The 25,984-nt window shown below is 33.1% G+C and overlaps 1 protein-coding gene across 1 annotated transcript; it reads right to left on the bottom strand.

The window, feature by feature from the left end:
- Positions 1-18,400: 18,400 nt before the first annotated feature.
- Positions 18,401-21,278, bottom strand: LOC143917133 (carbonic anhydrase 2-like). Its single transcript, XM_077438549.1, has 10 exons — positions 21,264-21,278; positions 20,891-21,017; positions 19,880-19,930; positions 19,762-19,794; positions 19,511-19,678; positions 19,324-19,386; positions 19,052-19,178; positions 18,908-18,974; positions 18,611-18,829; positions 18,401-18,523 (listed from the first exon to the last, which is right to left on the bottom strand). The coding sequence occupies exons 1-10, from the start codon at positions 21,276-21,278 to the stop codon at positions 18,413-18,415; spliced, it is 981 nt and encodes a 326-aa protein (XP_077294675.1). The 3' UTR covers positions 18,401-18,412.
- Between the last annotated feature and the right edge of the window lie 4,706 nt (positions 21,279-25,984).

Raw genomic sequence — 25,984 nt, 5'->3', positions numbered from 1 at the left:
ATCTAAAAACTTAACCATCTAATCACTTATTTTACTAATTGCATCCTAGTATAATTTAAGTGTAAAAATAAACAGCAAATCGGTCGTAAAAAGCGGTTTTATATCAGTTATTTCGAAAAATTTTGTGCTAATTTTTGTGTCAAATCTGAGCAAAAGAATATACGAACGAGATACATCTCCTTACCTGAATACAAAAAAAGGGTCCTTCGTCAGTCAAGTCGGTCCCACAGAAGCAATAAATCTTCCACATAATTGCTTCCAGCCAAAAATCTTTAACGAACTTTACTTAATAGAATAATAGCAAACAGAAACGGTGTTTCCCAACTGTCTATCAGTTCTTTTTCATATTTAAATTATATTAAAGTAATTCGTGTAATTTTATATTCTTTACTAAAGTTATTATTAAAATATTAAATTGCAAACCGCACTCACATATATAAATCCGTTGTCTCCAAAGAGGCGTCTCACGATAAAGATCTGTAAAAAAGTAGTATAACAATTGCTAATCTATTATTATCATAACTAACTACTTTCACTTACAAAGTAACCCTGTTAAATGGCATGTAATAACTCATAAGTGATCCAAGTGATACCTAGGATGACTATCTGTCAAAGCTGACCACAGAGAAGAGTCTATGGCGGTAAGAACTCACTCCTTGAATGACATATTTACGTTGACATATTTACTTTTGTTATATTGTTGTTGCACTTTCATCATTGCTGATGTATGTATGTATGTATATATGTATGTAACAGTTGGGCTGAAAAGTTCGTAGGCTAGCATAGAAAAAATCTTTTTTTTGTTAGAATTTGATTTTATTATTCAATATAGTTGCCTTCGAGCGCGATACAACGATTATAGCGGTCATACAATTTTTCGATACCATTTTTATAGTACGATTTGTCTTTAGCCTCAAAATAGGCTTCAGTTTCGGCGATTACCTCTTCATCGGCGCAAAATTTCTGTCCACCGAGCATAATCTTGAGGTCTGAGAACAGGAAAATGTCGCTGGGGGCCAGATCTGGAGAATACGGTGGATGCAGAAGCAATTCGAAGCCCAATTCATGCAATTTTGCCATCGTTTTCATTGATTTGTGACACGGTGCATTGTCTTGATGAAACAGCACTTTCTTCTTCTTCAAATGGGGCCGTTTTTCCGCGATTTCGTCCTTCAAACGCTCCAATAACGCTACGTAATAGTCGCTGTTTATGGGTTTTCCCTTTTTAAGATAGTCGATGAATATTATAGTATGCGCATCCCAAAATACTGATGCCATAACCTTGCCAGCCGACTTTTGCGTCTTTCCACGCTTTGGAGTCACTTCATCACGTGCAGTCCACTCGGCTGACTGTCGATTGGACTCCGGTGTGAAATTATGGAGCCATGTTTCGTCCATTGTCACATATCAAAAATTCGGGTTTATTTCAATTGAACAGCTCCAAACACTGCTCAGAATCATCAATTCGTTGTTGTTTTTGGTCGATTGTGAGCTCGCGCGGCACCCACTTTGAACAGAGCTTTTGCATACCCAAATATTCATTCACGATATGTCCAACACGTTCCTTTGATATCTTTAGGGTCTCAGCTATCTCAATCAATTTCACTTTACGGTTATCCAAAATTATTTTGTGGACTTTTTTGATGTTTTCGTCGGTAACAGCCTCTTTGGGGCGTCCACTGCGTGCATCATCCTCGGTTCTCATTTCGCCTCGTTTAAACTTAGCAAACCACTTCTCAACGGTTGATTTTCCTGGTGCAAGGTCCGAATAATGTTTATCAAGCCAAACCTTGGTTTCAATAGTATTTTTTTTCGCCGTAAAACAATGCTTTATTAACACACGAAATTCCTTTTTATCCATTTTTTCAAACTAATAAAAGTTGTTTCACTCAAAATGCTTATAACTCACAAACTAATAGCACGACAGCTGTCAAATTTATACACGTGTCTTTTTAACGTTAGGGCTAACTAAAAATCATATGGATTTAATACTAGTAGCGCAAAATCATATGGATTTAATCTATGTATCAGCCTATGAACTTTTCAGCCCACCAGATACATATTAAAAATGGGTTTACCTGTATTAAATAAATAAATAAATAATGATATTTCAAAGGCAAAAGGCTATACTACAACGATTACAATACTTACTATACATAAATAGTTTACATAGTTATGTAATTCCAAATTTCAAAAATATATTCTTTCTAGTTATTATTATATTTCTGCCTATTTTTCATTTTTATAGCAATCGATAGGGTTGTCTCCATATCACACAATTTTTCGCTATATTAAGTGTTAATTCAAAGTGTGGGTTATTTTGAATTGGGCGTGCGTTACAAATTAGTAACAAATGGGTGCGCTTTAGTTCGTTTTTGACTTTATCTATAATATACATACATATGTATATGTACGGTTAGCGGGTTTAGCGAGTTCGGTGCGGACGTGTGTTTGTGTGTTGTTCCCGATAAGTATGTGGAATTTTGTGTTAAATTGGAGCTAAAAAGGAGGTGCTGGGATGAGTATTTAGTTCTTCTGACGCCTCGCAAGTTAGTACCTACATATGTACCTAGTATTCAGAATCATTACCTATGTTTGATTTCATAATTCTTTAAATGGAATTTAAATTTATAATATTTACATAATTACCCACATAATTTCGATCTCATTTGTTTTGATAATAATTTATTATTAACGTCGATTGATTTATTAACACTTTGTATGCGGGCGATATTTCAATTGCTCATCGCTTGACAGCGGGCGATTTTGATCGAAAAAATCGTAAACTGAAGGAAAAATTCAAAATATTTCAAAAAAATTTTGAAAACTTTTATAAATGTTTTTAAATTGAACATAGCTTTTAAACCTATCAACTGATTGAAAAAAAAATTAGAATTAAAATTCTAATGATAATTTTGAACCTTATAATCACTCGATTAGTATTCCTAAAAAGGGGTTACAAACCTTTTTTATACAACACATTTTTTTAAGTGAGGAAAAAAATTTAAAATATTCTAATCGTCTTTATGATATACATTATTGCCAAATTTAAAATATAATAATTAGTCACCGGAGCCTGAGGGGGCCGTGTATTGTTCAAAGGTTGTAAATGCATTGTTAAAGGTTTGCCGAACAATGGATAGCACTGTGACTATCCTACCTCTAATAATAATTTTTGGACAGGGGTAACAAACTTTTTTTTATACAACAAAGTTTTTATAGTGAGGAAAAAATCTAAAAATATTCTCATTGTCTTGATGATATAAATGGTTGCAGAATTTAAAATATAATAATTTTTGAAAAGGGATAACCAATCTTTTTTATTCAAATAAATTTTTAATGAGCGGAAAATATCTAAAAATATTACCATCGTATTTATGTTATAAATTATTGCAAAATTTACAACATAATAATTTTTGGACAGGGGTAGCCAGCATTTTCATACACTAAATTTCCAAAATGAGAATAAAATCTCAAAAAAATTTTTTTGTCTTTATGCTATACATCAACGATTGTAAAATAACAATATAATAATTTTTGAGACAGACATCTTTTTTTTATACAACAAAATTAAAAAGTGAAATTTAAGTATAATAAGTGAAAATATAGTATGGAGACCAATAAAAAAGGCCAAAAGATACGTCCGAATGATATCTACAATTAATTCAGCAAAAGTTTCAGAAACTGAAAAAACAAATTGGAAAACTGGGTTAAAAGTAAAAAAACCAACAAGCATCATAGATTACAATAAATTTATGAAAGGTGTTGATCGTGCCGACCAATACATTTCATATTACTCCATCATGCGGAAAACAACAAAGTGGACAAAGAGGGTTATGATGTTTATGTTAAACTGTGCTTTTTTCAATGCATATTGCATTTATAAAAAATTGAATGTAAATAGAATTAAATACAAGAAGTTTATGTATTTGATCGGACGTCACTGGGCATTAAATACTACACAAAATATTGAAGAAGAAGCTGGGCCTTCAACATCCACACTAAGGCCAACTTCAAAACCTGACCATCCATTACGACTTTCGAGCGATCTGCGGAAGCACAAATTACAACAAATAGAGTCAAGCAGCAAGTCAAAGTATCCGACAAGAAGATATCGGGTATGCACGGCTCACAAGACACGTGGTGAAACAAGATACATGTGTGCATTTTGTGAGGTGCCTTTACATAAAGGAGATTGTTTTGAACGATATCATTCATTACCGAATTATTGATAAGTTTATGGCATTTGTAAAAATTTGCTTTTTTTATTTTCATTTACTCAATAAAAATCCTAAAATTCCAGATAATGTATGTGATAAGATATTTTTATATATTTTTTTAGTTATCTCTGTCCAAAAATTATTATGTTTTAAATTTTGCAACCATTTATATAATTAAGACGATGGGAATATTTTTAGATTTTTTCTCTTTAAAAATTTCTTTGTATAATAAAAGGTTGGTCACCCTTTCCAAAAATTATTATGTTTTAAATTTTGTTATCATTTATATATAAAGACGATGGGAATATTTTTTCTCTTTAAAAATTTTTTTGTAAAAACAAAGGGTGGACACCCTTTCTAAAAATTATTGTTTTAAATTTTGCAACCGTTTATATAATAAAGACGATGGGAATATTTTTGATTTTTGCTCTTTAAAAATTTCTTTGTATAATAAAAGTTGGTCACCCTCTCCAAAAATTATTATGTTTTAAATTTTGCAACCATTTATATAATAAAGACGATGGGAATATTTTTAGATTTTTTCTCTTTAAAAATTTCTTTGTATAATAAAAGGTTGGTCACCCTCTCCAAATATTATTATGTTGTAAATTTTGGTTATCATTTATATAAAAAAGACGATGGGAATATTATTTCTCTTTAAAAATATTTTTGTAAAAAAAAGGGTGGTCACCCTGTCCAAAAATTATTATGTTATAAATTTTGTTATCATTTACATAATTAAGACCATGGGAATATTTTTTCTCTTTAAAAATTTTTTTGTATAAAAAAAGGTTGGTCACCCTGTCCAAAAATCATTATATTTTAAATTTTGCAATTATATAAACGATGGGCACATTAAAAAAAAAAAATCTCTCCTTAACCCTTTGACTGCTACAACAACGATAAATCGTTGTTTTGAAATCGGCGAAGATTGCTACGACGATCGTTGTTGACGTCATTAATTGTCGTATTTCAATACTTTCTTTGAGCCACCAGCGCATCAGTGGCACGAAACATTTTTTTTATATACGTATTTATATTTATTTTTCAATCAAGCTTTATAAATATTTATCAATTTTTTAAATAAAAGCTCTTCAATTTCGGGTTCATCATCAAAGTAAATTTCGGGTTCGTTGTCAATGTCATATAAGGAGTTATTACTTGGGAATTGATTATTGTCGATAAATTCATTTTCAGAATCAGTAGAGCTGCTGATTTGTCGAGTTCCTCGGCGAGGAGCTATTATTTCGCTTTCATCACTTTCACTGTCCGATATCATTTTGCAGAGTTAAAATAAATGGCAATAAACAATAGAAATCCGCTTTCAATTATATAGGTCACGAGACGTCACGAATTCATGCAATCAATCAAATGCAACTGAAATGCATACAAAATGTTTATGATACATGTTGAAAAATTATTTGATTATTAGAAACTTCGCATCCTTGTGTGTCTCGTTCACACGTACACAATTAAAACCAAGAAAGAAAGAGAGAAAGACCGCTACCTGTTTCGAATATATCGCATGTTGTAAGGATACATCGATATCTAAAAATAGATTATTGAAAAGAATAAAGCGTCGGAAAAAAATCGTCAAAACTTATTTAGTGTATATATGTAGGTATCTCTTTCGCACGCACGCATGTAAAAGCAAGACAGAAAGAGAGAGCACGAGTTCACGACTGCTTCTTAAAAATGTATATAAAGTATTATAAAAATTACGAGTGTTCGGCGAAGTAAGTATGTAAAAAAAAATATTATATTTATTTTTTTTCAAAATAATTACAAATGTTAGCATTTTTCGCTTGGACATTGAAAAACCTCGTAGCAGCCAAAGGGTTAAAAAAATATTTGTATAAAAAATGTTGGTTGCCCCTGGTTCACGAAAATCACGATCGGCGAACACGATTTCAAAACGTAGATTACAGGCACCCGACGTTTAGCAACAATTCACTGAAGACTTTAATCTCCGTTACCCGACGACAAAGTGTTAATGATAGTATTGATAATATTTAACGTTGAATTATTTCATATTTAATAATTTAATATTGAGTGTTGAATGGTTTAATATTTAATGTTGAATTATTTCATAATTGATTATATAATATTGAGTGTTGAATTATTTAATATTTAATGTTGATAATTTATAATTTGATATTTGATACTTGTACTCAACGTTAACGTTAATGTTTGGTACTAATTTCATAAATATTATGATTGTGAATAAACTGTCAATATATGTAAATATATCATAAATGGAAACACGCGTCCGTCCGCACGGAGTAATTACTAAGCTCAGAGCAGAGCTCCATGCAACCGCTCAGGTCACCAAGTTGCAGATAGGGGAACGACTCTTGTAGTCAACTGCCATGGCGACATGGTGGTCCTGGACAAGGAGCGCTGAGATAAGAGTGGTGATGAGTAGAGGTAGGATAGTCACAGTGCTATCCATTGTTCCATTGTTGTAAATCCTTTGTAAAAAAGGTTCGGCAAACCTTTAACAATGCATTTACAACCTTTGAACAATACACGGCCCCCTCAGGCTCCGGTGACTAGTGATGAGTAAAGCCCGGACCCAGAGGGTGCCGTGTATTGTTCAAATTTTGTAAATGCATTGTTAAAGGTTTGCCGAACCTTTTTTACAAAGGATTTACAACAATGGAACAATGAGCGGCACCTTGGCTATCCTACCTCTAGTGATGAGTGAATCCGTGGTAAGTTTCACTCTATAAAATATCACACAACACTATGACGGTCTCAGGTCAGCGGCGAGTAAGTGCCGCCGCTTAACAAAAGCACAACCTGGTTTTGAAAGGTACCGTACCACCTTTCCCAGAAAAGGAAACACCATAATAAATTCCCTGGCAGTGGGCAGCAGCTCTGTCAGTACCATCCACAGCGGAAGTATATGCAATATACTAAAACGCCAAAAGATGGAAGATTCAAAGCGACGTGGCAGCCACTCGATCGGTTTGAATTCTGCGGAGCAGAAGGTTTGGGGAAAACTAGCGTGCTCTCATATCCCTAGTATAACCACCATGACGAGAAAACCTAAAATCACGGCCCCGAGTCTCTGGCGTCCCTTCAATGGGAGAGGGCTGCTAAGAATCCCCGGACTCAAAGTGGTGAACATACGAAAAATTGGTACATGGAACGTTAGGACCATGTATCAAGCAGGTAAAATTGAAAATCTGCAAATAGAAATGAAAAAAAACCAAATACAGATGCTCGGCATAAGCGAAGCTAGATGGCCTGGAGCAGGAAAAACGATGCATTGCAATGGATATACGACTCGGGATCGCTTGACGGCACTCATAAGAATGGTGTTGCTGTGATTCTGGAAGACGACATCAGTAAAAGTGTGAGAAACTTTATTCCGTTATCTGAACGAGTCATGATGATATAATTAGCAGGAAAACCTATAAATGCTAACATAATACAAGTGTATGCCCCCACTTTCGATAAAGAAGAAAATGAGATTGAAGAATTTTATCAACAAATCAAAGAATTGATGACATATACGAAAAAACATGATGTTAACATTATAATGGGAGATGTCAACGCCAAAGTTGGAGACGAAGAAACAATGGGTATAACTGGTCGCTTCGGACTTGGAGAAAGAAATGAGAGAGGAGACAGACTAGTTCAGTTTTGTTTTGCATCCCAAGTCTGGAACCCAGAGTACTGTTATATCTACATAAGTCTTTATTTGTTTTATGTTAGCTGTATTCTATTCCCACGACCTTTAAATCAATATGCGAGACGAATTATGTTTCCCCCAAAAATATCAAAGCCCTTCTTAAGCCTGCACAACAAATTGCGTGCATCTACTCAGCCATTTCTCGATACATTCAAGACACATATGTTAACACTAAAAATATCGTTTTTCAATTAACTTTATCACTTTTCTGCATTATTCTCACGACTCTTAATCCGCACAACGAATTGCGTGAAATCTACCCTCAAGGGATACATATGCAAACACTAAAAATATTGTCTTTAATTAGTTTACCAGCATTTTTCACACGACTCGACTCGAATCGTATTCCCTCAAAAACCCTTTTAAAGCTGCGTAACTAATTGTGTGAAAACCATTTCTCGATACACTCAAGGGTCAAAGTATTAAAGTCTTAAGATATTGTTTTACTTAACTCGAGTTCCCCCCTATTTTATCACGAACTATGATTGGTCCAAATTGTTACGTCTATTAAATATATACTGATGTTAAACATATGGAAGGTCACTTGCGATCAAACACCCTAACTAGTCACTTGCGATCGAGCCGTCTCTTACTTATCACTTGCGATCGAACCGTCTAACTTAACCATAACTTGCAACCGAACCGTCTCTTACTACTATCATTATCACTGACTTACAATTGAACCGTCTAACTAGTGACTCGCGATTAGACGACTTAACTAGTAACCACTAACTAGTAACGTGTAATACAAACTTATCTCGTGTATACTTACTACTATTAAAGAAGATAATTATCTTATAAAATAAAGTGAGTTTTATTTACGGAGTAGCGTTCCGCAAAAACGCTTGGTGGCAGCGGAAATATTAATAACAACAAAATACACATCACCCACGAATGTAACAGTACTCTGGTGCAAGGGAAAGATTGGAACGCATCCAGAAGAGATTCTTGAGGTACATCGGCAGCCGTTTTGGATTATCCTAAACATCCTATGAAGATGCTTGTAGGTGTCAGCATCTGCTTGCACTTGTCAAAAGAAGGGAGATAGCTGACATCTCAACAACTTTGAACATCCTTAACGGCTCGATCGACTGTCCTCAATTATTGAGCAGACTATCGTTGCGTGTGCCAAATAGAATGACCAGATGTAATGAGCTCCTTTACGTGCCTAATATATTTTCTAATTATGGAAGAAGCTCATTCATCTGGCGTGCAAGCGCCACCGTCAACACACTAATTTCTACAATTTCTATGTTTGACTTATTTAATATTAATGCTATGCAAGCTAGAGTGATTGTTGCAAATTTGTTTTTCGATGGTTAATTTTATTGAAAATTTACGATTGTGATTATGAATTTTTATTTTGATGTATTTATTTTGTCTTTTTGTTTTTTGATATACATATATTACATTATTTTTTATTATTTCATAATTTTTATCATATTATTATCGTTTTATTATTCTTATTATTTTTATTATACTGTTATTTCTATTTTTTTCTTTTTGTTTTCTCTAATTATCTTACTCTATTATCATTTTTGTTTTTTATTTTAAATGTTTAAACTTTTCTTTTTTTACCTATGTATATGCGAAAATTATTAATGGTTTACTTAAAATAATTATGTTTTTTTACTATCAATCTATGTAACATAATAAACTGTAAATTTTCCAAATAAATAATAAATAAGTAATAAATAAATAAATAATAAATAATGTTGTATCTAAGAGAGTATTAAAAACTCGACCTCTAACTGTTTCTCGGGATAAATAAAGGGCTCGTCTTGCGTATTTTCGTCAAATTGCGGTTTCACGCGTCATTCTATTTAATTGGTTAAATACCGACTCTATTTGTAATTCCGCTGCTAAATCTTTAGCTATAATCACTGATTAATGATTATAGCGTTTTTAAAACCGTTTTTTCTACACACAAAAAATATCGTAAATCACAAAATGCACAACTGTAAATAAAGATAAGGGCTCGAGAGAATTCAATAGATGTTCCGAGAACCAATGGTCAAATAAAAACTGACACCGGGAAACAATGAGGGTGCATTTCAATAGAAGAGCAGGTAGTTTTATTTTGTTCTCTACTTATTTACAAACACGTGTTGGAAATAGTAAGACGTAACAGAAATATAATACAAAAGGTATACACCTTCGCCACGAATAGAATCTGCTGGCACAAAATTTTGAACATAGATAATATAATTTCTAAATCTGTAATCTAATATTTTGAAACGCCTTCGGATCAATCTTAGCATACTCAATAGCGCCCTAACATACGCCGCGCCTTCGGGCGGTGCCCGACTTTGCCACCCCCTAAAACCGGCACTGGCTAGATGGCCTGGAGCAGAAAAAACGACGCATTGCAATGGATACACGACTTACTACTCGGGATCGCTTGACGGCACTCATAAGTAAAGGTAGGACCGGAAGCGTGCCGTTTATTGTTCAATTGTTGTAAATCCTTTGTAAACATAGATATAGTAAAAAGGTTCGGCAAACATTTAACAATGCATTTACAACATTTGAACAATATACAGCCCCCTCAGGGTCCAGGCTTTACTCATAAGAATGGTGTTCCTGTGATTCTGGAAGACGACATCAGTAAAAGTGTGAGAAACTTTATTCCGTTATCTGAACGAGTCATGGTGATACAATTAGCAGGAAATCCTATAAATGTTAACATATGCCCCCACTTTCGATAAAGAAGAAAATAAGATTGAAAAATTTTATCAACAAATCAAAGAATTGATGACATATACGAAAAAACATGATTTTAATATTATTGTTACGTACGCAGCGGATTGAGCGAATTGTTCTTAGACCAACGGATATCTGTTATCGGGTTAACTAAGTGCATGCACTTACTTCCAAGGATTATATCTGGACTCATTTAGGCTAAAAAATGACCGTTATTAGTTATTTCTCAGAATCGGTACGGGGAGACCCAATATCGTGGAAACACATATCCGAATACGTGACTATACAACAGGTAAACAGATTAGGCGTCATGAGAGATCTACCCTTTATAAGGCGGTAAGTAGGCGATATCATGTCATTCTGGACTGAGCACTGACAGTGCGTGTATCTCCTTAATCATCAATAAATGCTGTGAAACGACTGTTGGCCTTTTACTTGGATCCTCCACCCACCCCTACGCAACACTGGTCGTCAGAAGTGGGATCCAAGATGAGCCGTGGAATTAAGTCACCAGCGAAGGAAGAGAAGCTACAGCGAAGCCATCCTCGGGAGCTGTAGGAGAGAGTTCGAGCCATGGAGACACGAAACAAAAAAATGCAGTTTTCACTGCAACACAAAAAATCGGTCATCACATATTCGTTGTCGAATTGCAGTTATCACTGCAACTCGACTTTGACATTATCGGCGGTGGCCGCCAAGAATTCATCGGGATGACGGAAGGAGGTTACGAAACGGGAGGTTTCGTACAATTGCGGCCGGGAGAGGACATCTTGAGGCGTTGTCAAGGGCAACGTCGGAGAGCAGCATCCGGCAGAGGCAGAGTGATCCAAAGGTCGACCGGGACGAGTGCAGTTCACCGGTCCACTTACGCCGCAAGTACCAAGAATTAGCGGCTGTTGGGGACGACGATCCACGGGAAAGCATCGTCGTCAGAAAAGGAGCGGAGATCGACTACAACTGAGAGATGTAGATTAAAAGCCACTATTCCCTTCAACTGTTTGTTGACGGCTGATGTCAACAAACTGAAAAAAAAAAATCTAATTGGAAACTAGTCGAGTCTAATTGGAAACTAATCAACCACCTGTTATGTCGCAGGTGTCATCTCGTAGGAGTCGGAAAGTAAACGGATTGAAATGGAATTCAATCGGAACCATGCAACGGCAGAGAGGCACATCTATCAGATTGGATAAATGTTGGTTGGTCAGTCGGTGGAGTCAATCAAGTCACTTTTGGGAGGATAGAGGCACCGCTTCAGAGGGAATGGCAACGGAAGCACGTTCTGGGTGGAACGTTGGTCTGCAGCAGGATGCTGGGCCACATGACAGGAAGACGGGGCCACCGCAACAAATTTGGACGTTGGGGAAACGAGCGACTTGGATCAACCACGTGAGGGCATTTGAAACCGAAGAAACGCCAGATCGAGACTTCAACGAGAGAGAGCGGAACAATTGATATACGTCACCATCGAAAAAAAATCTAGTTGGAAACTAGTGGAAACACGAGTACCTGAAAAAAAAAAATACATGGACAGTTGCAGTAGAGTATTAAGATCATCTCGCAGATGTAACGGGAAAATACATCAGAAAGAAATGGATTTCAGTTGGGTCAATGGAACGGAAAACAAGCACATTCAACAGAGTGGCAGACTGTTGGGTGCACATTTACCAAGGTCAATGGAACGGAAAAGAAGCACAACCAGCAGAGTGGCAGACTGAGGTGTGCACATTTTCCAGGGTCAAGGGAACGGAAAAGAAGCACCACCAACAGAGTGGCAGACTGAGGGGTGCACATTTTCCAGGGTCAACCGTCATTTTTGTGAGGATGGTGGCGATTCTTGTGGGACATGGCTTTGGAGCACGTTCTGGGTTGAACGTTGGTCTGCAGCAGGATGCTGGGCCACATGACATAGGAACACTGGGCCACCGTAGCAAATTTGGACGATGGTGACACGAGAGACATGGACCAAGTCACTTATGTGAGGATGAGAGCGATTCTTGTGGGACATGGCTTTGGAGCACGTTCTGGGTTGAACGTTGGTCTGCAGCAGGATGCTGGGCGACATGACAGGAATACAGGGCTGCCATAGCAAATTTGGACTTTGGTGATAAGAGCAACATGGACCAAACACGTGAGAAATTTTGGACCGAAGAGCTAACAAATAATGATTTCCAAATGTAGAACATCGGATGATTAATTTTAGGCGATTAGAAATGTAATGTAACTATTTCCAATGTAAAGGTGACGTAAATCGTAGTGTAACGAAATTTTAAATGTTTTTGTTTCCATTGTCAAGGTGACGCAAATTGAAGTGTAACGAAAGTTTTATGTAATTGTTTCCGTTGTAAAGGTGACGTAAATTGAAGTGTAACGAAAGTTTAATGTAATTTTTTCCATTGTAAAGGTGACGTAAATTGAAGTATACCGGAAGTTTAATGTAATTGTTTCCATTGTAAAGGTGACGTTAATCTAACTGTAACAGAATTTGAATTGTAAAGGATAATGTTAATGTAACGGTAGTAGAATTTAAATGTCATTGTTTCCATTGTAACTGCAAAGATAACGGCTGTAATTGTAAATGTAACTGTGACTGATATCGGAGATAAATGTAACTACTGTAGATTTATCAGTTATGATTTGTTGGTCAATCGGGACGATTTGACCTAAGAGGGAGGCAATGTTACGTACGCAGCGGATTGAGCGAATCGCACTTAGACCAACGGATATCTGTTATCGGGTTAACTAAGTGCATGCACTTACTTCCAAGGATTATATCTGGACTCTAAGTGTATTTAGGCTAAACAATGACCGTTATTAGTTATTTCTCAGAATCGGTACGGGAAGACCCAATGTCGTGAAAACACATATCCAAATACTTGACTATACAACAGGTAAACAGATTAGGCGTCCTGAGAGATCTACCCTTTATAAGGCGATATCATGTCATTCTGGACTGAGCACTGACAGTGCGCGTATCTCCTTAATCATCAATAAATGCTGTGAAACGACTGTTGGCCTTTTACTTGGATCCTCCACCCACCATTACGCAACATTATAATGGGAAATTTCAACGCCAAAGTTGGAGACGAAGAAACAATGAGAGAGGAGACAGACTAGTTCAGTTTTGCCAGGAAGAGCAGTATGTTATCTTGAATACTTTCTTTAAGCTACCTAAAAGAAGATAATACACATAGAAATCCCCAATCGACTGTCCTGATAATATTTTGCGAAACCAAATTGAATTTATTTTGATAAACAGTAGATTAAAAAATAGTATAAAATCGGTGAAAACCTACACCCGATCATAATCTACTTTGTGGGAAATTGAAGATAAGACTGAAAAAGATTTTAAGAACATCAAAACCTAAACCAAGATTGGATTTAGAGCTGCTTACAATTCTTACGATCCACGAACAATTTACAAAATATCTCAAAAAAAAATTAAAAAAAAATGTATTGAAGAAAATAGTAACGTAAACTTAAAGTGGGAATATAAGATATGCTGATGACTAGTCACCGGAGCCTGAGGGGGCTGTGTATTCTTCAAAGGTTGTGAATGCATTGTTAAAGGTTTGCCGAACCTTTTTTACAAAGGATTTACAACAATGGAGCAATGGATAGCACTGTGACTATCCTACCTCTACTGATGACACGGAACTAGTCGCTCAAAATTTAGCAGACCTGCAAAGATCTCTAGACCGTGTACATCAAGAAAGCAATCGAAGAGCTCTACGCATAAATCTAAAGAAGACAAAATTTAGATAAAATGCGAACAGACACCGGTGATCTAACGTTGGATGGAGAGGTGTTAGAAAGAGTAAAAAGATTCAAATACCTGGATACCTGGCTGAATGAAGAGATGGACCCAGATGAAGATCTAAGAATCCGCATCGAGATGGCTAGAACAGCATTTATAAAAATGAATGCGGCGCTTACAAACAAGCATCTCAATCTTCATACGCGGTTGAGATTCGCAAAGAGCTACGTCTGGACAGTATTACTACATGGATGTGAGACGTAGACTCTGAAGACCAAGATGATCAGCCGCATCGAAGCTTTTGAGATGTGGGTCTACAGGCGTATGCTGAAGATTCTGTGGACCAAAAAGATATCAAACGAAGCTGTCCTCGGCATGATGGGGAGAGGCAGGGAACTTGTTTGTCATCAAGCGGAGAAATATGGAGTACCTCAGACACATGATACGGGGTCCAAAATATAAATGTCTCCTTTTGATAACCGATATGAGCGCCGAAGAACTGTTCCGAGCCCCTCAAGACCGATGCGGATATCTTCAAATAATCGATGAGGTTTTCACCAACGTCCGGATGCGAACAAGGCATTAATTTAAACTCAGAATCGATCACTGATCACGATTTCATGATCTAGAAAAAATGTGTCCCCGCTGCAGCAGCTCGAAAAATGAAAAAAATAAAAATAAAAAAAATGAAAAAACTGAAAAAAATGAAAAAAATTGGTTCCCCATACTGGTTGATGGTTGATCGTCCATCACATACAAATATACAAGTACATTTATCGACAGTTGGTTTTTATATATAGTACTAGTGTTGTGCCCGTTGATTTCAACGGGTGGTTTCGAAAAGGAATTGAAACACGAATAAAAAAAAGTTAAAAAATTGCTTGGGGGCCAAGGCATCGCAGGCGCCGGGAGCAAAGGCGTCGGCGATGCACAAAACATAATTCGTATCACTTCGTAATTTGTAATTCGTAATTCGTAATTTCTAATTCGTGCATCAATTTCTTTCCGAAACCAGTCGTTTCAATTACTTAAACTTTATTTTTTAAATTGACTACATGTATGAGTTTAAATATGTACAATAAGCTTAGTAAGTAAAAATTCAATCTTGAGTTGCCACTGAATAAAGTAATTTGTAAATTTATTGTCATAATCATTGAAATGACATATCTTAAAAGTTAAATTTATTTTAACTGTTGTTTTTTTTTCTTCTTTCATATTTAGGTATGAATATTTCTTTGTATGTATGTATATTCTACTTCGAATGTTGCAATTGCGCTCGAATCTCGATGTAATTATTTTAAATGTATGTATGTATGTACATTACATATTCATATACAGGCGGACCTCAACTTTCGCACATTCGACTTTCGCACAATTCGCTATTTCGCACATTTTTAAAAAATCGTTTTTTTTTTTTTTTGGTGATAATGCAAAAATGTTTGTTTGCGTGCAATTGTTTCCCTCTCCTCCATTCCCTGTCGCACTATGAAATGCGTATGAACGAGCCCGTACTGTGAAAAGTGTTACATCCTGCACGGCATAATGATGGATGAAATGGAGAAATCTTTGTCTTATTGAATAAGTGACCAAAATCAAAAAACTTCAACAATTCAAGCTAGAGCTCTTAATTTGCATAAGGATTGGAAGGATAGACTAAAAGAAGATTCTAACACGGTGTTTCATGCAAGTCACGGCTGGTTTTCAAATTTTAAAACAAGATATTCTTTACACAATATTAAATTCACTGGAGAATCAGCTGATGCGGATGAAGATGCTGCAAAAGACTTTTTTTGTTCATTGTCCAAAATTATTGAAGATGGTGAATATTCCTCTAGTCAAATATTTAATGTAGATGAGACTGGTTTATTTTGGAAGCAGATGCCTAATCGTACATTCTTATCAAAGGAAGAATCAGTTGCCCCTGGTCATAAACCTTCTAAAAACCGATTGCTTCTTGGTGGAAATTTAGCTGGTGATTTAAAATTGATGCCAATGTTAATTTATCAAGCAGAAAATCCTAGAGCATTGAAAGGGAAAGATAAAAAATTGTTTCCAGTCATTTGGAAATCAAATAAAAAAGCCTGGGTTACTGCTTTAATATTTAAAGATTGGTTCACTTCACATTTCGTACCAGCAGTAAAGCAATATTGTGAAGTTAATAATTTACCATTTCAAATATTATTAATCTTAGATAATGCTACAGGACCCCCAAAATCTCTACAAAATTTATATCCAGAAATCAATGTTGTGTTTCTTCCCCCCAATACTACGTGTCTCATACAACCCATGGACCAAACAGTGATAGCTACGTTTAAACGATATTATATGAGGTCGATAATGAATCAGGCCATCAAGACAACTGACATGGAAGGTGGGCCCACATTAAAAGATTTCTGGAGGAATTATAACATATGGAACGCAATAAACAATATTGGAGACGCGTGGGCTGAAATAAAAGAGTCAACAATGAAAGGTTCATGGAGAAAACTATGCCCACAAATGATGGGTGATATAAATTTTGATGAAACTCCAGAAACTATCACACTTGAAATAGTCCTCTTAATGAACGAACTTAACCTATGTTAACATTGAAGATATTAATGAGATGATTGAATCTCATTCTGAACCCATGACCAATGAATTTCTAATGGACCGGCAAGAGAACGAGAATGATATACATATTGAAAGTGAGGAAGAAGAACCAGAAGAAATCATTAATACCTTAACTATAAAAAATATGAACGAAGCTTTTACGCGTCTCGAAAAGTTTTTGAACATTATGGAAGACTGTGATCCCAATGGAGAACGAATATCTCAAGTACGTAGGGCTATTCATAAGAGTACTGTCTGTTACAGAACTCTCTATGAAGAAAAAAAAAATGTCATATTCAACTAACTCTTGACAAGTTCATTACGAGATTATAATTTGCCGTGCCTGAATGCGATCTTTTCCACCTAAGTGAGTGTAGATTATCGGATGTTATTTTAACATATGTATCTGGCAGCCTGCGCTCATCATTATTCTCTTAATTTGAATGTGATGTATGTGTGAAATCTTAATCTACTCTCTTCCATTTGGGCGTCGCTGTGATATTTTTTTTACTATTTTTCTTTTGCAGAATGTAAAACTAAGAATAGGATTTGAGTATTTTATTTACGTATTATTTTTCTTTTGTTTTTATTTTTTATTTTATCGTGTTTTTCTGCTTTTGCTTTTTTGCTTTTTATTTTATGTATTTACTTTACTTTTTAATGTACATATATAAATAATTTTTATTTAATACATACATTTTTTGCTTTTTTTTTTACATCCCTCAACTTTCGAACATTTAACTTTCGCACACATTTTCAGGAACCAATTGTGTGCGAAAGTTGAGGTCCGCCTGTATATGTATGTATATACATATGTACATACATATGTATGTACATTAATCAAGTCATTTTTATTGTGACTAAAGGAAAGTTTCACATTTTTGTATTACATTATATTATTTGTTATTATAAGGTTGTTATATTTTTATTTTGTATTTTAAAATAAATTTTTGTAGTACATAGAGTTGTTTTTTTTTTTTAATTAAAATTATACGTATGTGTAGATATAATATGATTTTCAATGCAAGAATGTGCATATACATACATACATATGTAGTTCAGTTTAACATTTAAAATTGGTAAATAAATCATTTAAAATAGATTTTTCTGAAATTTTTATTGAAAATTTATGTTTATAAGAACACAATTCTGTTTTAAAACACACTCATCGATACATACATCATAATCTACTTAAATAAATTACTAAATCAACTTAGAGCTAATGAGTTTTGGAAAATTTGCGTTGTACTGTTGTTCATTATAAAATCCGTGAGACCATCTACCAAAATCCTCCATATGCAGATACATCTATCAATCATGTATGTACATGAATAATATTAAAGATTTTATAATGTCTTAAACATATACACATACATATGTATCTTTAGAGTTTCAATTAACTTTTAAACTCTGATATGAATTTATTATATCCCTCAATATATTTTATTGACATTGATCATAGTACTGTACTTGACGTCCGTTCAATGGTTGTATATTTCTATAATTGTATGTTAAAGGTCTTCCATTTACCAAAATGCTCCTGAATATGTTTAACTGTAAATGTATTTTGTATATTTATTATTATGCACTTATTGGTGAGATGTTTCTTGTTCATTGAAATCATTGTTCATTATTTATTACCTGACTACTTTTGATGTGAAGAGGTTTCTTTAAGATGATCCAACGCACTACTTGATTACATGGTGGACTCGTCAACGATCCTAAGTATGTGTAATAGCCATCTTTGAAATTCAGCCCCAAGTGACCGAGGGGTAAAACCATGTTTTGAACACCAGCTGACGTAGCTCTCCTCATCGCTTGAGTGAGGACGGTCATGCCAGGGTTTGAAAATATAGAAGCCTGTGAAAACATGGAGATTACTAAAATGTGATAAACAAATAATTGAAGCGCCTGACTATTTATAGTCAGATTATTTACCTTGAACATTACTCCAACAACGGCGAGAGCTTGCGGATCATTAGAAGCTAATGCTGCACTGATCGATCTGTTTTAATTGTCATTCTTATTTAGAAACTGATTGATTGGAAATTTATATTTTTAAAGCGATATTATGGTACTTACGGATATTGTGAATTATAATGAACTAAGTGCATTTCAAGAGGATATTTGTGTGATTGAAACGAATGCTCTGACCCATCATTATTGTCCCGGCCCCAGTGCCAATGTACTGCATCAAAAATGTAGTTGCCTGTGAAAAAACAAAATTATTTCATACGTTCCCTTATTTTATTTATCATTCTTTTAAAAATACGAATTTAAAATCTGGTATCTGTTATTTGAATATTTGATAAATGTGTTCATATTTTTTTCATATACATATTTAAAAACAATACCTGTTAGTATTCCCCCTGATAGTATGGGAATTCCACCTTGGGCCCATGTGGAAGAGGCATATACTGTAAAAATTACAATAATGTAAATCACCATTCTATTTTAGGTTTATAATAAGGATGGCCGCTCATTCAATATAATGATTATCTCAAACTGAATGAGTGGACCAAACTATATTTGCAATTATACTTGAATGTCCATTATTTTCAAGCGTTAGGTATCTTTGAGCGCTGTGATAGTTAGACCAGATTAGACATGGTGCTCTAATAACGGGCGTTACATCTGCTGGAATATCTATGGGAGATTGCCGTGTTCCGCCGCACATCGGAAATACTGGTGATACCCAATGACTTTGATCTGAAAAATGATCAAAATATACAGTATGGAGGCAGATGTATAGATGCATATGTACATATATACAAAAATATTTAAAAGCATACCATCATAAGTCCAGTGAGTTGGAGATGATTCATCTGAAATTATGCACTTTATTATATAAAATTTATCTAACTTTCAGACAGTATCGTTTATAAATTTTCTACATATAGTTATAATTACCTTTTATAGTACTAAGCCCTGGAGCAGTGAACCAGTTCAAGAAAGTTTTTCCTAGAAATTTTCAAAACAATTAAATATTTAAAAAAAATATTTAATAAGGTCAATGCAAAAAAATAAAAGGTCAAACTAAAATAATGAAATATTGTTTAAAAAAAAAAATACTACTTCCGGTTTAAGAATTCTGACCAAAACGTTAGCATAAAGAATACAAATATAAATTTTCAGCTTAATACGTTCAGGGGTGTGGACAGGATCCAGGCGACAACATTTTTGACCTTTCTAAGAGAAGAAAATCTCACTTCCGGTTCATTAAATTTGGTGATTTTTTTTTATTTTCATCACATTGATACAAGAATTATACTTGAATTTTTTCGTGAAGATCACACATGTTTAAGGGGTCGAAAAAAAATAGAGGAGGAAAAATTGAACAAGAATAAACTGCCACTTCCGGTTGAGGGATGCTTACCAAATTTTATATATAACTTGCTATTACGCTTAAACTTTTAGATATGAAAATTTAGTTCAATAAACCAAAATTCTGAGAAAAACATAAAAAACCTTGATTCTCTAGAGTAAAAGTACTACTTCCGGCTCAGATAAAAATATTTAAAAAATATAAAGTTATAAAAATTATTATTTCTAGTACATGTAAAAAAAATTCAGTTCGATTTAGGTAGCAGTTTGGGAGATAATTGAATCCAAAAACTTAGTACACCTATAAGGGAAGGTACCATTTCTAGTCAACTTAAAATTTTGATCAGTAACCGTTTCAGTTCAGTTCGATAGGACTAACGGTGTTTAAAAAATCCTTAAAATACACAGACACACAGACACACACACACACACACAAAATTTTTCTAGATCATGAAAACGTTTTACGAAAACGATCAGTAATCGATTCTGAGTTCGAATCAGTCAAAATCTCGAGTTCGAATTTTCGCATGATCACAAAACTTCATTTATTGTTACTACGTACATAGATAAAGTAAAAATTAAATGATAGTTACTAACCAAGCACTGTGTTGATATCAGCTTCATCTTCATCATCATTTTGATCATCGTCTTCATCATCATTTTGATCTTGGTTTTGTGCATTTCGGTCATATTCTCCAAAACCGTCGCCAAAATTTTCAGCCTTCTGAATTTAATTTAGGTTAAGAATTAAAATATATTACAATTTTTAGATTGTCCCAATAGTCCAAAGTTTGAATAGATAAATTTGATGCTGCAATTTATTTTGTAATGTATGTATGTATGTAGATAAATATGCATATTATGTGATCATTTTTAACTCGATATTACTCGATATAGGTATGAATATAATTAATTTATATCATTATGAATATAATACACATATTCTCAATTATGATTATTATTATAATACATTTAGATAACACATATGAATGACTTATTAGTAGTGAGTTAAAAGAATATATACATACATTGACTTCTGCAATGAACTCTTCCAAGCCGTTATCTTCCTTACATTTCGTTGATCCACAAGAAATTGAGTCATTGCTAAATGATTGATCCGTAATTTTCTATAAATAAATGAAATAACTCTCAATAATTGTATTTAATTTTTTAAAATACATAATATGTGGGTCTACATCACGGCATCGAAGGTCGAAAAATCGAAAAATCAAATATCGGAAAGTAAAGATCGAAAATCGAATAAATTAAAGATAAATATATATATATATATATATATATATATATATATATATATATATATATATATATATATATATATATATATATATATATATATATATATTTATGTTTTATATATTAGTAAAATTATACCTGGTTTAAAAAACTTACCGTTGAAAATATTTCAAATTTCTTATCAAACAAGGGACTGATTTTGAGCATTTCGCCTCTCTGCATTTTAATGATGTTGATACCGACAACGACATCTCTTAAATTTAGTGTAATAGGCAATGAATTTGATCTTGCTGTCCGATTCGTGTTAGGAGCTACTTCTAGAGTATGAGTGTCTTTAATTTAAAAGTAAAAAAAAATTAAAATCAAAAATTATAACATGAAATAATAACTAAAGAGAGGACCTAGAGCGCGCTTTTCATTGTTCACATGTTGTAAATGCATTGTTAAAGGTTTGTCGAACCTTTTTTACAAAGCATTTACAATAATGGAACAATAGACGGCGCACTTCCGGTCCTACCTCTAATAGCAACAATAAGAGTTTTACCTTTTACTAATAAAATTCCTTGTATAATAGCTATAAAACAAAACAACCTCATCATGAAGGAATCTGAAATCAAGTGAAAAGTTAAAATAAATATATTGAATATTTCACAAACCATATGTTATGAAGTTATGAAGAACTGACCCAATTTTCTTCGAAAACGTTAAACTTAATATTCCAAGTGCGAGACAATATTTGATCGTGTATCACGATTAAAATATCAGACACAAATATTCGATTTTTTTATCCGCTTGCCTTTTATATACGAATTCAAATGACCTAACTGTAAAAGTTAAATAAACGATTGATGAAACTGCGTAACAAATTGCATAATTCAAGTTTAACCGTGCATAATTCAAGTCTAATATATTATAATATTCAACGGCTACGTTTAATCCGTTACAAAAACCATAAAATTTACAAAATTGTGTATTTAAAACAGCTAAAATGAAAAAAAAGTCATTTTAAAATATATTACTGTATGTATATATGTACATATACATTGATATATGGAATTTACGTAATATAAATACATACCTAATAAACCCGGTTCTCTAGAGCGCTATTTATTGCCTATGCCGATTTCTTAAATATGGATACGCATAATAAAAATGGCACATGTATTACTCAAAGTATACTTTTTATATACGAAATATCTTATATGAAGCAAGACAACTCAGCCCCGAAATAAAAGAAATAAGTAAAAGAGTCTAGAATTAAAAAAAAATAGTGTAGGTATGTATTTACATATTGTTATGAACAGAGATCAGCGGACGAGTTGCTTTTGCCCACAAAAAAATTTTCACTATTGTCAATTAATTACAATTGTACTAAAAAAGGCTGAAAGCATTAATTGAAAATAGTGATCTCTGGTTATAAAAACACAAACACTTGCATTACCGTGGGTATTAAATTTGTTTCAATTGAATATTATATTATATATTATATACGAGTGGCCTGTGTGCACATACTTGTGCACTTCATTTGATCGGCTGAGACTAACAACAGAATAAATTAAAATGCGATTTGTTTTGTTCAAAATATTAATTAAATTTTAAATATTATCATTTTATGCCGCGTCTCTTTCCACGATTCCAAGGGGAGAAAGAGAGATGGAGCATGGTAAGTGAGTACATTGCATCGCATCGCGCATGCGCAAAGCCCATTATATGCCGCGTCTCTTTCCATGATATAGGAATATTTTTCTTAAATTTAATTTATATATCTAATAATATATAATTTCGAAAGAGACTTTTTAAGTTTGTATCTTTGGTTGGGAACTTCGTAAACAAAACAAAGTTTCTATTACGACAATTCAATTGGTTGAATATTATATTTTTTTCGATTCAAATAAATTTAATAAAAAAACAAATGACTATTTACTATTAAATTCGCCAATCTTAAGCTGGTTATATATATATATATATATATATATATATATATATATATATATATATATATATATATATATATATATATATATATATATATAGGTTTTTGAGCTCTTTTTCCTATTATGCTTTAGATTAACATTAGAATAATATAATACTGTGATTACTAACCAAATTAAATTAAATTGTAAAATAGAAAATGATCAGTAGATCAGTAGCTATTAAAATAGATATAAGATGTATTGTGAACATAATTTCGTAATAATAAAATCTAAGCTGTTTATATTACAAATACTGAGCGAAGTCGGGTAAAACAACTAGTAATTAATAAACACGGAAAAATTGAAATAAATTTCAACAGTTGAAAACATAAATAAAATAATTGTCTTACGTATGTGCAGGGCCACCGAGAGAAATCTCGGGATGCGAGAAAAAATAATTACGGGCCCTATGGCAAAAAAAATGATATATTTTTAATATTCAAAAAATCTATCAGAACTATTGAAAAAACACCTATATGTATGTATGTTGGTTGTTATTTTTTAAAATAATTGAATAGGACATGATATAAAAGGTACGATTTCACATGGACACAAAGAATACGTGGATCGAAAAATAATAAATATTTAGCATTATTTTTATGTAGAATAATATAAAATATCAATATCGGTCAGTTGGATGTCCCGATACGGGGCCCTGGAACTTTACCCTGGTTTACCCCCCCTACGGTCAGCCCTGCGTATGTGTAATAAATAGTCACCGGAGCCTGAGGGGGCCGTGTATTGTTCAACGGTTGTAAATGCATTGTTAAAGGTTTGGCGAACAATGGATAGCACTGTGATTATCCTACCTCTAGTAATAAAGATAAAAAGGGGGTCCGCAGTTACGATACGATATAGACCAGGGCCCGGATTTTCTCTGTATATACTGTATTGTTTGGACGTTTTGAATATTTTGTATCATCGTATTATTTTATTTGTTGGTGTTAGACTTTTAGTAATATTAATAAACAAAAAAATATAAAGATAATCGTAAATATGTACATACATACATATGTATGTTATCAAACAAATTGTGTTTTTGATACTCCTTATGTTATTCATATGCATATATAATTGTAAATAGGTTTTTGAGCTCTTTTTCCTATTATGCTGTACATTAACATTAGAATAATATAATACTATGATTACTAACCAAATTAAATTAAATTGTAAAATAGAAAATGGTCAGTAGATCAGTAGCTATTAAAATAGATATAAGATGTACATATGTATTGTGAACATAATTTCGTAATAACAAAAAGCATTTGAAAATCAAAAAAAAAAATATGCATATATGAAATCACGGGTTGAACACTTCGAATTTTTTACGTTATTGCATTAAATACGGGTTATTAAGTATATATATATATATATAATTAATATATGTAAATACATACAATATTTATCAAAGCACAGTAGTTATGAGAGGTTTTATTGTTGCTTCTCTGTAGTCGAAATTAATACTGAAAATTTTTGAACGTAGATTCAATATTAATAGTGAGAAGTTAGCCTTAGAAGTGCATTCGCGAATAATGATTTACGGATACAACGAAACATTAATTGGAACACGCATATAACCATCGTCCATGAAAAGAATGCATTAACTTATTTTCGTGGTCAGCTACACCTGCTGCGTGCATTACGTATAATTAGACAATTATAATTGTGAGTAATATTTTGATACATATGTATGTACCTTCAATACCGTAGATGGATATAATTAATATAAAACATTTTCCTTTTTAATCATAATTTTTATTTTTAATTTGACATTAACACAATCAACACGTCGAAGATTCAATTTTTAAAATACATATTTAATATACAACTATAATAATATTACATATTAATACACTAATATCAGTTATACGGAAGAAAATGTAAAGCTTTATTTTGTATTCGATGTTACTTACATACAAAGGAATTGGATAATTATAGTAGATATTACACTTTTGTCTATAAAAATATAAGAGTTTAAAATTGAAATATTTTGGGTGATAATCCTTAAAAGTATCATAAATTACAATAATTTGTATAATATGTATGTACATAATTTCATATAAGCTCGTTTAACAATGTTAAATTTTATTATTAAATTACATACATTATGTTTAAATCTATTATTAATATTATAATTAAAATATACACCTACATACATAAATACATAAAATAAACATATAGGAATTTTAATATGAAATCAAGTATCGCATGATTGGAAAATATTTAAAATGAAAACATTATCAACTATTGAGCAATATTTTGTAAATATAAATATAGACGGGATGAAGTGAATAAATATATTAGTAAATCAACGATTACAATGAGCAACAAAAAATCACATGTTTACTTATCCACATACACACATACATACATACATATGTACATAGTAACAATAGATGAAGTTTTGTGATCATGCGAAAATTCGAACTGGAGAATTTGACTGATTCGAACTCAGAATCGATCA

Source organism: Arctopsyche grandis, chromosome 1 (genome assembly GCF_051622035.1).
Source record: "Arctopsyche grandis isolate Sample6627 chromosome 1, ASM5162203v2, whole genome shotgun sequence".
Taxonomy (NCBI): Eukaryota; Metazoa; Arthropoda; class Insecta; order Trichoptera; family Hydropsychidae; genus Arctopsyche; species Arctopsyche grandis.
This window is presented reverse-complemented; position numbering and strand designations above follow the sequence as displayed.

Bases quoted from the DNA above. Each gene is read 5' to 3' on its own strand.
- LOC143917133 (XM_077438549.1), bottom strand. The intron at 18,975-19,051 runs GTAAGTACCATA...CAATTAAAACAG, and splicing joins CATTATAATTCACAATATCC to ATCGATCAGTGCAGCATTAG. The intron at 18,830-18,907 runs GTAAATAATCTG...ATGTTTTCACAG, and splicing joins TTGTTGGAGTAATGTTCAAG to GCTTCTATATTTTCAAACCC.